Consider the following 12,821-nt stretch of genomic DNA (forward strand, 5'->3'; position numbering starts at 1 on the left):
CATAATGATTCAACAGTTGACATGCATGATCTTCCTGCTCTAAATTCATGTTGCCTTTGGTTGTGCAAGTAATGCTTCTCCACAAAAACAGTTAGCATCTCAGCACCCTTTCAAAGACTGAATGTATGATGTTAGTGCCACTGGTCTGTGTTTGTCTTAGCTCTGCCGCTTCCTTTGTGAATAGGTATGTCTGCAGTGACTGCTCATGCTAGTGGTATTTTGTGATTCTTTACAAATTCAGGATTCCGGAAATCTGGCTCAGGTGCTGCATGCACGAGCATGCTGCTTTTGTTTTTGAAGTCTGAAGAAATTGTGCTAATGCTAAATATATAATCTGTAGGGTTGGCAGAGTTAGTGAGGAAATTTTCATGGTGCTGACTGGATTGTTGATGAATGAATAACTATCTAGGATTTTTTCTGGATTACTTTTTTTTTCTGTCTGGTATTAGTGCTTTAGTTTATGCTCTATATCTGCAATTTCTGTGAAAGTTTTATTGACTGTATGTCTGGATCCTTCTGGGTCATTTACCTCCTCGGGGAAGAAATGACTTTCATAATTTTGTTAGTCACTTTTCAGTTTTTAGGAATGTGTAGTAGAAATGATTGAAAACTCAAAGGACAGAATTTAGCAGTTAGTGGAATTTTAATTATACTTTTCTATTACTTTATTAGTTCTCAAAATACTGTAGTATTAAAAAAAATACTGCCATGGAATGTTAACTCAAATTTTACTGGTCATTAATTGCTTACTGTTGATTTGAAAATAAAATATTGAATTTTCCATCTTCTATATATGTATTTTATATTTACAATAGTCATTTGGTACCTTTCTGCAGAAATTAAGTCCCTGAATATTAAAATTTTAAAAGATGACTAACATTTAAACTACATCAAAAAAATCTAAGGAGATGTCATCACAGATTACTTCCAATAATAATAATGACAGATTCTTTTAAAGAATATTTCACAATTAAATAACTGAAATACAGTATTGCTTAACTATTTTAAAAATAAAACCTTGGCAAATTTTATACCTAGCTTTCAAAAATGACCAATAAATTGTCACAAAGTACAGTGGAATCCCAGTTATCGGCCGTAATCCATTCCAGAAGGTCGGCCTAAATCCGTAAAAGCAGAAAACCGAAGTAATATTTCCCATAAGAATTAGTGTAAATCCAATTAATGTTTCAGGCACCCAAAAATATTAATAAAAAATACATTTTTTTAGATGAACTATAGTTTTACATAAAGAAAAAAAAAATCTCGCTGTTTTCTGTAACAAGTCAGCCATCTCCCACCAAAGCATGGTGACCCACAAAGAAAGAAAGAAATCCCCAAAAAGAAAATAATTTCATCATTCAACACTTTCACTTCACTCACATATAATCACTGTTTTTGCAGAGGTGCCGAGAATACAACAGTTTAGAAGCATATACGTATAAAGATACACAACATCTCTCTCCAAACTGCCAATATCCCAAACCCATCCTTTAAAGTGCAGGCAGTGTACTTCCCATTTCCAGGACTCGGGTCCGGCTATATAAAAATACCAGGTTTCCCCAGCATTTACTTCTTTTATAATCCCATCTATAAATATGTTAAGCAAGCATGGTGACATTACACATTCCTGTCAAAGACCTACTTTTACTGGGAAGTAATCTCCCTCTCTCCTACACGCACTAACCTGAGCTTCAATATCCTAAAAACTCTTTACAGCATTTAGTAATTTGCTACCTATTTCATATACTTGACACATTGCTCCCCTATCCACTCTATCATATGCCTTTTCTAAATCCATAAATGCAATGAAAACGTCCCTACCTTTATATAAATACTGTTCACATATATGCTTCAATGTAAACACTTGATCTACACATCCCCTACCCACTCTGAAACCACCTTGCTCATCTGCAATCCTACATTGTCTTACCTCTAATTCTTTCAATAATAACCCTACCGTACACTTTTCCTGGTATACTCAGTAAACTAATTCCTCTATAATTTTTACAATCTCTTTTGTCCCCCTTCCCTTTATATAAAGGAACTATACATGCTCTCTGCCAAAACCTAGGTACCTTCCCCTCTTTCATACATTTATTAAACAAAAATACCAACCACTCCAACACTATATCCCCCCCCCCCTGCTTTTAACATTTCTGTCATGATCCCATCAGTTCCAGCTGCTTTACCCCCTTTCATTCTACATAATGCTTCACGCACCTCTCCCACACTCACATCCTGCTCTTCTTCACTCCTAAAAGATGGTATACCTCCCTGGACAATGCATGAAATTACCGCCTCCCTCTCTTCGTCCACTTTTATAAGTTCCTCAAAATATTCCTGCCATCTACCCAATACCTCCATCTCCCCATCTCTGTTTTTAACTGAAATCCATTCGTTCCCTAGGCTTTCTTAACAATGAGAAATGTGTAAATATAAAGCACAAATTTTAATGATAAATGAAATTACATACCTTTATTGAAAACTCTTGGTGGCGTATTGAAGAAGGCAGGAGGGGAGAGGGAGTTGGGAATCCCCCTCCATAAGGTATCAAAACCCTCTCTAGGGTTACTTCCCTTCTTTGTCATTGACCGCCACAGTACATTAATTAATTACCTTAAAATATTTGTAGACTTAATGTAGGGCAAAAGGTGAGTAGTATTTATTTGTAGGAAGTCAGTGTAGGCAGTGGTAGATGTAGGTACACACATGTAGCCCCCCTGGGCTACACTACACAGCCATATTATTACCATGTTCACCAAGTTAAATAGTTTCGAACAACTACCTTTAGATGCCATCATAAACAAAGGGAGAAGTAATGAATAATTCATGTCAAGAATTGTAAACAAATGCGTATGAAGGGCGGTGACTGGGCCAGATGCCAGATTCACAGTTTTCTCTTAGGTTGAATCAGAGAAAACGTAATGTTAACCCTTCACCCTCCTCCTCGATTCACCAGTACTCGCCACTCGATAGCCTATAAACACTGCATATTTATATGCTATGTAATGTGTTTCTTGTATAATTTTGAAGAAAATATCATAGATGGATTAATTAAAATGTCTATATTAACCTAAAATAAGACATTTAATGTGCCCAAGAGCAATTATTATTAAACATACATCGCATATAAACATTGCATGTTTTTATATACTATGTAATGTTTCTTTGGGCCCATGGTGGCTTATTTCGCAGTCGCACTCAATAAACAACCACAAAATACAATGGACTATAATGAAATGTTTGGATGAATGCACGGAATGTTGCTTATTCACCCAGAGACACAGCCAGACTGACTCATGAACATGGCGGGTGGACGCATCCAATACGGCCGATTTCCAAGTTGCCGGCCAAAATCCAGGAGAGAATTTCGGTCAAAAAAGCAGCCGAAATCCGATTTGGCCGATATCCGCATCGGCTGATATCCAGGGTTCCACAGTAATTGCTTCAGAAAAAAAAAAAAACAGGTGGAATACATAACCAAACATTTGTTCTGATATAATAATTTTTGCAAGTACAAAAATTAGCTCTTTCATGTCTGAAGATGCTAGAAAGAGGAGAGCACTGTACAAAACAGTGAAACAGTTTCTCAAATGTAATGAATGAACTAATTATGCCCCCCACCCCCAGAAGAGAAGGGACAGAGAAGTAGCTATGGTAACAGATGCTATTGCAGTCAGGTTATGGATAACTGGGAGTATGTTATATATGAAAATTCACATTAATCACTAGCATAAATATAGAAAATGGCTTACCTGAACCACTGTGCCTTAGCCTGTACACTAAAAATTTGTGAAACTACACTTTTGATTATAGGAAACAACTAGACTGTGGGTGTTTCCTCATCTAATGATTGCATGTTCTGATCTGAAGGCTGATCATTATCGCTACTGTTATTGTTGGCCTCCAACTGTTGTCTCCACATATTGCTGTATACTCCATCTATTGCTATCAGCTCCTCATGCCTGCAAAATAAGAAACTATTGATTTTTAAATGTTCTTTGCAACACTAGTATCCATCATCCTTGATTCCATCTTTAAACCACTATCAAGCCTTTTCTCTTAACCACTCCATATTTATTCAGAGGTGCTAAATCTGTAGGTCAAGAATGGGAGACATTCAAGTTCACTCCAAGAAAGGGAAGGATAAGTTCAGTTCCCTGGATCAAGATTCTTCCTTCATCAGCATCAAGGAACCTCCTTTGGTACTGGCAAGGGGCTGTGTGACCCCTATGAGTTTAACACATCCAAAGTTTATACAGTAATCTTCCTAAGATCAAACCTGATTATCTCCCATTCCTAATGTCCTGTAAGATCTCTCTGCATTTAGGGCTACCTTTCGAATATAATATACTAACCTTCCTCGTTCTATAATCATTCCATCCTTGAGTACGAGGATAGTGTCAGCATGAATTATTGTTGAGAGACGGTGAGCCACTACCAGCACAGTACGATCAGCACACACCTTTTGTAATGCAGTCTAGCAAGGAGGAGAAAGAAATGTTAACATGATAGCACTGTGTAAAATGTTATGATCATTTTTTATGGAAATTGGCGATACATAGTACGCTGAGGTCAGTGGTCACATGCGGTCATACCTGTCCTAAGCTCTGGGAGTTAGCGTGGGGTGTTACCAAGCACCATGGCTTGTTGTAGTGTTTTAGAATCTCAGGTTAGTGTTGAAGAAGGAGGTTCTACTTCTTCAGGAGGAAAATAGGAGGCTGAAGCTTCGCCTAAATGAGTTTGGGAGCGAGTGTGAGGATTTAGCTGGTAAGGAGGAAATGGTCACTAGTAGTGATAGTGGCAGCTGCTTTAAGTGGCAAGTGGTTCACAGTTCAGGAAGAAGGAAGATAAGGAGGGCTAACAGAGAAGATGTGAAGGTAGGAAATCGATTATCTGTTCTCCAGGATGAGTGCATTTCAGTGGTTAGTGAGGTTGAAGGTACCACCGATTCCCCTGCTAATCAAGGTAAGAATATTTTAAAAGTAGGAGATTCTCAGTTAAGATATATGGACTGTGCTTTCTGTAACAGAGGCAGAAAGGTCAGACAGAGGGTGTGCCTTCCTGGAGCTGGTGTTGGTGACATAGTCAGCAGGTTGGATAATAATATGTCAGGTAATGGGAACAAGCCCATTATCTTAGTGTTGAGGGTAATGACATTGGGAAGAGCAGGAGACAGGAGCTGCTGGATAAGTACAGGTCAGCCATAGAAGTAGTTAGATCTAAGGGAGGGATCCCAGTCATTTGTAGCATCTTGCCTAGAAAGGGAGTGGGTAATGAATGGATGTTTAGGGCAATTGGTATAAATTGCTGGCTAGACAGGTACTGCAAGGAACTTGCAATCCCATTCATTTATAACTGGGACCTATTCTCTGGCAAACGTGATATGTATGCAAGGAATGGGGTTCATCTCTCTGGGAATGGAGTGGTTGCATTAGCCAATTCGATTGAGAGGGTAACTGATGACTTGTCTAGGAATTTAAACTGATAGATTATAGAGGTAAGGGTGTTTGTGAGAAACAATCAGGCTGCAGTATTAGGGTTAAAAACAGCAGTTATTACCGGGATACCTCAGGGATATGTTTAAAAGACAATATTCAAAATAAAGTTGCTAGTAATGGCAAATCAGTTGATCAACAAACAAAGAGAGATAGTAGAGGGCAACGAGTGACTAGCTCCCTTAAGGTTTACTATACAAATAGTAGGAGTCTAAGAAATAAGATAGATGTGCTAAGATTACTTGCAAGTGTAGGTAATATAGATATTATTGGTATAACAGAGACCTGGTTCAACCTGAAAGATAGAGAAATGCCTTCTGAATGCAACATACAGGGTTATAAACTAACGTTTCCACCATAAACACATCCTCTATCAAAGACCTCACTACTAAACGCAGCCCCACACCTCTAACTTCTACAGCAGGCGTCTACACTATCCCCTGTGGGTTCTGTCCCAAGAAATATGTAGGCGAGACAGGCAGAGATCTTGCAGTCCGCCTGAATGAGCATCGAAATGCCTCTAACAGAGACGATGTAAGGTACGCCTGTGTCCTCCACAGAGACTCCACGGGGCATTTGATGAACTGGAACGAGGCACAACTCGTTCTCACCGAACCAGACCTCAGACGCCGACGGTGCCTAGAAGCCTCACTAATCACCGTCACCGACACTATAGAACGCAACACTGGAAACTACAAAATTTCAAAAACATTGGCATACATGATACTTAAGCAGCACCAACCCAACAACACAGGAGTCACATGATTTCATCGTCTACTGGTCCTCATCATAGGCAGAGGTTGTTTTGATAAGGACCTGCCTCGCATGGGCCAGTAGGCCTTCTACAGTGTTCCTCCATTCTTATGTTCTTATGACATTCCTCAGGTCACGTGCGTCACATCTCACTCTCCGCCTATATATAATGTCTTTCTACCTCTGTATGTTAGAAGTGATCAAGGTCCCAGGACCGAAACGTTTTCTAATAAATATGTTATAGTGTTTGCTTACGTGTCTTTCTAAACCAACTTGTCGGTATTTATTACCAAGGTTTATACCAAAGTTGCTAGTAATGGCAAATCAGTTGATCAACAAACAAAGAGAGATAGTAGAGGGCAACGAGTGACTAGCTCCCTTAAGGTTTACTATACAAATAGTAGGAGTCTAAGAAATAAGATAGATGTGCTAAGATTACTTGCAAGTGTAGGTAATATAGATATTATTGGTATAACAGAGACCTGGTTCAACCTGAAAGATAGAGAAATGCCTTCTGAATGCAACATACAGGGTTATAAACTACTCCACACTGATAGGGTTAACAGGAAGGGTGGTGGAGTGGCGATGTATGTCAGAGAAGATTTAAATTGTTGTCTTAGACATGATATAAGATTAGAAACATCGAATACAGAATCTCTTTGGCTACAGTTTCTCAAGGGTCATGACAAATTAATTTTGGGTGTGATTTATAGGCCCCCAAACCTTGATAGGGAGTGCAGTAAGCTGTTATGGGACGAAATTCATAAGGCATCTAGATATGAAAATGTTGTGATAATGGGAGATTTTAACTTTAGACAAATTGATTGGAACAATATGACAGGAAATCTTCAGTCTAGTGACTTTCTTGACACGGTTCTGGATTGCTTTTTAGAACAGGTTGTGACAGAACCAACTAGAGGAAACAATTTGCTTGACTTGGTTCTTGCCAACAAAGAGTCACTAATTAATAATCTTGAAGTTAATGATGAGCTTGGGGAAAGTGACCACAAATCACTTAGTTTCAATATATCATGGAATTACCCAGATAACTGCAATCAAATCTCAGTGCCAGATTTTCGCTTGGCCGACTTCATGGGACTGAAAAATTACCTGGGTGGGCTAAATTGGGATGTCCTGACTATGTGTCAGGTAGGTGATCTTGGTTGTCAATATGACGTTTTTCAGAGCATAGTTTTAGCTGCCCAGGCAACTTTTGTTCCGAGTAGGGAAATTAGATCTAACAAAAATGATCCCAAATGGATGAACAATAGATTAACCCTTTTAGGGTCCGTCCCGTAGATCTACGGCTTTACGGTGAGTGTCCAAACCGTAGATCTACGCCATGAGCTCAGCTCACTCTGATAAACTGTGAGTGGTACATTTGGGCCTAGATATGAGAGAATACATCTATGTGGTATGTGTGCACCACATAAAACAGATCCTGCAGCACACTGTGTATGAGAGAAAAAAACTGAAATCATGATTTTTCGATTAAAACAGCAACTTTGCAGTGTTTTTTCGTATGTTTTTTATAGTTGTATTTGCGATTTCTTGGTCTCATTTGATAGAATGGAAGACATATTACAGAAATAGAGATGTTTTTGATTGGTTTTAGCACTGGAAATGGCTTGAAACTGAGCTCAAAGTAGCAGAAATGTTAAATTTTTGCCGATATTCAAGAGTAAACAAACGACCTCACACATCTAATACACGTCAGCTGGTGGGTCTAATATACATTCAGAAATATGGTGATGATATTTATACAATTATTACAGTATTGCATAACAGTAAATCTTCTATTTTTTGGTGTGAATAAAAATTCATTATGTGAATAAAAAATCAAAATGGAATTTATTTGTAAAGCCTCAAAACATAACTAATGAACAGAGGAAATGTTAGTTTAGTGCCAGGAATGCCTACATTGTTTATTCTGGACCCTATTTTGAAATTGGAATATTTTGAACTTTGTGTTAAATTGGCCAAATTAACAATTTCCGATCACTTTATTTTGTAGTTGAAACAGTTGACTTGGCGATTTCTTGTGCTCAATCGATAGAATAGAAGTAATACTAGTGAAATAGTTAAGAATTTGGTTGATTGGAATAATGTAATTGGCCTAAAATGGGAGTCAAAGTCGGCAAAATCGCCGATTCGTAAATATCGCTGACACATCAAAATTCGCGAGAGCATAATTTCGTCAATTTTCCACCAAATTTCGTACTTTTTGTTTTATTACCTTCACAAAAAGATTCTCTACGATTTCATAAGAAAAAATAACAAATTTTTTTTTTTGAAAATTCTTGGACACTGGTGCGTGACTCCAGATTTGGGCCTTGGACCCTGAAAGGGTTAAAACATCTCATTGGTCAAAAGAGAGGCATATCAAAAGAGGGGATGGGCAGTTAAGAAATCAATATATTCAATTAAAGAGAGAAATAAAGAAAGGAATAAGAAAAGCAAAAAAGGATTATGAGGCTAAGGTCGCAAGGGATTCAAAGACTAATCCAAAAGGGCTCTTTCAGGTATACAGAAGTAAGATTAGGGACAAGATTGGCCCACTTAAGAGTAACTCGGGTCAGATCACTGACAGTGTTAAGGATATGTGTGAAATTCTCAATGCCTACTTCCTCTCAGTTTTCACCCAGGAAAATAATAGATTATGTAGAACAGGACAATAATAAACTATGCATGATTACGGTAACTAGTGACATAGTCCTCAGACAAATAGAGAAACTAAAACCTAACAAATCCCCAGGTCCTGATGAACTGTTTGCAAGGATGTTAAAGGAATGTAAAGAGGAACTTAGCATACCTTTGGCTAATCTTTTTAACATATCACTACAAACTGGCATAGTGCCTGATAAGTGGAAAATGGCAAATGTAATACCTATTTATAAGGCAGGTGACAGGTCCTTGGCTTCAAACTATAGACCAATAAGCCTTACCTCCATAGTGGGAAAATTTATGGAATCAATAATTGCCGAAGCAGTTCGTACCCATCTTGATAGGCACAAATTGATTAATGAATCTCAACACGGTTTTACAAAGGGGCATTCCTGTCTTACGAATTTACTAACATTTTTCACTAAGGTGTTTGAGGAGGTAGATCATGGTAATGAATATGATATTGTGTATATGGACTTCAGAAAGGCTTTTGATAGAGTTCCACATCAGAGGCTATTGAGGAAACTTAAGGCACACGGAATAGGAGGAGAAATTTTTTCCTGGGTAGAGGCATGGCTGACAAATAGGCAGCAGAGAGTTTGCATAAATGGGGAGAAATCAGAATGGGGGCACGTCACAAGCGGTGTTCCTCAGGGGTCAGTGTTGGGCCCGTTGTTGTTCACAATTTACATAAACAACATAGATGAGGGAATAAATAGCGACATAAGCAAATTTGCTGATGACACCAAAATAGGCCGTCCAATTCATTCTAATGAGGACACTAGAGCACTCCAGGATGATTTGAATAGACTGATGCAATGGTCGGAGAAGTGGCAGATGCAGTTTAATATAGACAAATGCAAAGTTCTAAATGTTGGACAGGAAAATAACCATGCAACATATAAACTAAAAAATATAGATCTTAACCCTTTCAGGGTTTTGGCCATATTAGTACGGCTTACGCCCCAGGGTTTTTGACATACAGTGGACCCCCGCATAACGATCACCTCCGAATGCGACCAATTATGTAAGTGTATTTATGTAAGTGCATTTGTACGTGTATGTTTGGGGGTCTGAAATGGACTAATCTACTTCACAATATTCCTTATGGGAACAAATTCAGTCAGTACTGGCACCTGAACATACTTCTGGAGTGAAAAAATATCATTAACCGGGGGTCCACTGTACTAGTATGCCTAAATTCTAGCGCCCTCAAATCTAGTGAGAGAAAGCTGGTAGGCCTACATATGAAAGAATGGGTGTATGTGGTCAGTGTGCGCAGCTTAAAAAAAAAATCCTGCAGCACAGAGTGCGTAATGAGAGAAAATCTTTTTTTACCATGTTTTTGGATTAAAACAGCGACTTTGCACTGTATTTTTGTATGGTATTTATTGTTGTATTCTAGTTTTGCTGGTCTCATTTTATAGAATGGAAGACATATTACAGAAATTGAGATGATTTTGACTGGTTTTACAATGAAAAGTACCTTGAAATTGAGCTCAAAATAGCGGAAATGTTCGATTTTTACCACAGTTCAAAAGTAAACAAATCATGCCAAGTGTCCAATACACATCAACTGGTGAGTCTAATATTCTTTCACAAGTGTGCTGATATTATTTATACCATTTCTACACTAATGCAGTAGTCTGCATAACAGTAAATCTTCTATTTTGTGTAAGAATAAAAATTCAAAGTGGAAAGCCGAAGAAATATAATAGGGGCCTGGGAATGTGACTAACGAACAGAGAACTTGTTATTTTAGTGCCAGGAATGTCTTTCTTATTTATTCTGGACCCAATTCGGAAATTGACATCTTTTGAAATTTGTGTGAAATTGGCAAAATTGCTAAATTCTGACCACTTTATTGGATAGTTGAAATCAGTAAATGGGTGGTTTCTTGTACTCATTCGATAGAAAAAATGGAGTTCTAGCGAAATAGTTATGATTTTTGTCAATTAGTACACTGGAATTGGCCGAAAATAGGGCTCAAAGTGGGCAAAATCGCCGATGTGTAAACATCGTCGAGACCACTAACTTCACGAGAGCATAATTCAGTAAGTTTTCCATCAAATTTCATACTTTTGGTGTCATTATGATCGGGAAAAGATTCTCTATCTTTTAATAAGAAAAATAATTTTTTTTTTTTTAAATTTGGGGACCCTGAGAACAAGCATCGGAGAGGGCCTGGGGACCCTGAAAGGGTTAATACTACTGATTGCGAAAAGGATTTAGGTGTTCTGGTTAGCAGTAATCTAAAACCAAGACAACAGTGCATTAGTGTTTTCAATAAAGCTAACAGAATTCTTGGCTTCATATCTAGAAGTATAAATAATACAAGTCCTCAGGTTGTTTTTGTCAACTCTATGTATCCTTGGTTAGGCTTCATTTAGACTATGCTGCTCAGTTCTGGTCACCGTATTACAGAATGGATATAAATGCTCTGGAAAACGTACAGAGGAGGATGACAAAGATGATCCCATGTATCAGAAATCTTCCCTATGAGGATAGACTGAGGGCCCTGAATCTGCACTCTCTCGAAAGGCGTAGAATTAGGGGGGATATGATCGAGGTGTATAAATGGAAAACAGAAACAAATAAAGGGGACATGAATATCGTGCTGAAAATTTCCAGCTAAGACAGGACTCGCAGCAATGGTTTCAAGTTGGAAAAATTCAGATTCAGGAAGGATATAGGAAAGCACTGGTTTGGTAATAGAGTTGTGGATGAGGGGAACAAACTCCCGAGTACAGTTATTGAGGCTAAAATGTGTAGTTTTAAAAATAGGTTAGATAAATACATGAGTGGGTGTGAGTTGGACCTGACTAGCTTGTGCTGCTGGGTCTGGTGCCGTGCTCCATCCATGAGTGGAGATGACCAGACTGGGGGGTCATTGGGCTAATCCGGGGGGGGGACATGGACCTGCTCCGCATGGGTCAGTAACCCTGTTGCAGTGTTCCTTCTTTCTTATGTTCTTATAAAATATGAAAAATATAGTACTATAGTTAATCTTCAACCTAGTCAAATGCATTCTTCAATATTTAATAAATGGTTGACTGTGTAACCTTTCCCCTAAACTAAGTATAATTTTTGGCACTTTTGTTAAACTGAAACAAAAGTACAGTATGCTCCTAAAATATGATTCTAAAGATAAAACAAAAGTACTAATAAAGCTAGATACTCATAAATGATGAGAAAACATTAACAAAGAACAAAACAGCAGCCAAGGTATTAAAGGAGAGTGAATAAAGACCAACACATACAATGGAAAATAAAAACTATAGTTAGATGCATAAATACATTTTACCTTTACAATTACTAATTTTTTTTTAATTAACTCTTAAAACTGTTTCAAATGCATGTAAACTAGGATGTGTGCAGTACTGTAAGTGGTGGCAGATCTAGGCAATAAGTTATTCTGTTTTCCAAGAATAACTCACTCGAGTAATAAGGTCAAAGATATAATATTAGAAATAATACATCAGCAGTTTTACCATCTAGGCACAATGGCTCAGAGTGCATTCGCTATCACTTGACGTGCCTCTCAACAACTGCAACAGATCAATATATGTTTACTAGATCTCTCTCTCCCCACCATGCCCCTCTTGAGTGCAGTCACTACTTCACAATCTTCAAAACTTTTAGGTGAGCTAGCCAGATATTACCTTACTCCAACTCCAATAGTCCATCGGATCCCATAGATCACTTGCCTTCACACTGGGTTAGCATACATGTTTGTTGAAAGTTAAAGTACCTATAGTAATTTTTTTTTTTTACACACACATATTTTTCTGAGACCCAATAATACACTTTCCAAAAATCTAAGATTTATATGCTTTACTAACTTACCTTTCTCCTTTCTGCTTACATGACTAAATCAACTACCTAAAGAAAATTCAGAGTAGGTTT

At 37.9% G+C, this 12,821-nt stretch overlaps 1 protein-coding gene across 4 annotated transcripts in view; it reads right to left on the reverse strand.

Moving 5' to 3' along the window:
- Window positions 1-641: 641 nt before the first annotated feature.
- The window catches only part of Hmt-1 (ABC transporter ATP-binding protein/permease Hmt-1), a 284,462-nt gene continuing 272,282 nt past the window's right edge, over window positions 642-12,821 (reverse strand). For 3 of the 4 annotated variants that reach the window (XM_070098648.1, XM_070098647.1, XM_070098649.1), the window contains 2 exons: window positions 4,359-4,480; window positions 642-3,965 (listed from right to left, as the gene is read on the reverse strand). In XM_070098648.1, the coding sequence (XP_069954749.1) occupies window positions 3,824-3,965; window positions 4,359-4,480 (264 nt within the window). In that variant the 3' untranslated portion in view covers window positions 642-3,823. The remainder of the gene's footprint in view (window positions 3,966-4,358; window positions 4,481-12,821) is intronic. The other variant, XR_011393767.1, reaches the window with a different exon arrangement.

The sequence above is a fragment of the Cherax quadricarinatus genome, chromosome 63 (genome assembly GCF_038502225.1).
Source record: "Cherax quadricarinatus isolate ZL_2023a chromosome 63, ASM3850222v1, whole genome shotgun sequence".
Classification (NCBI taxonomy): Eukaryota; Metazoa; Arthropoda; class Malacostraca; order Decapoda; family Parastacidae; genus Cherax; species Cherax quadricarinatus.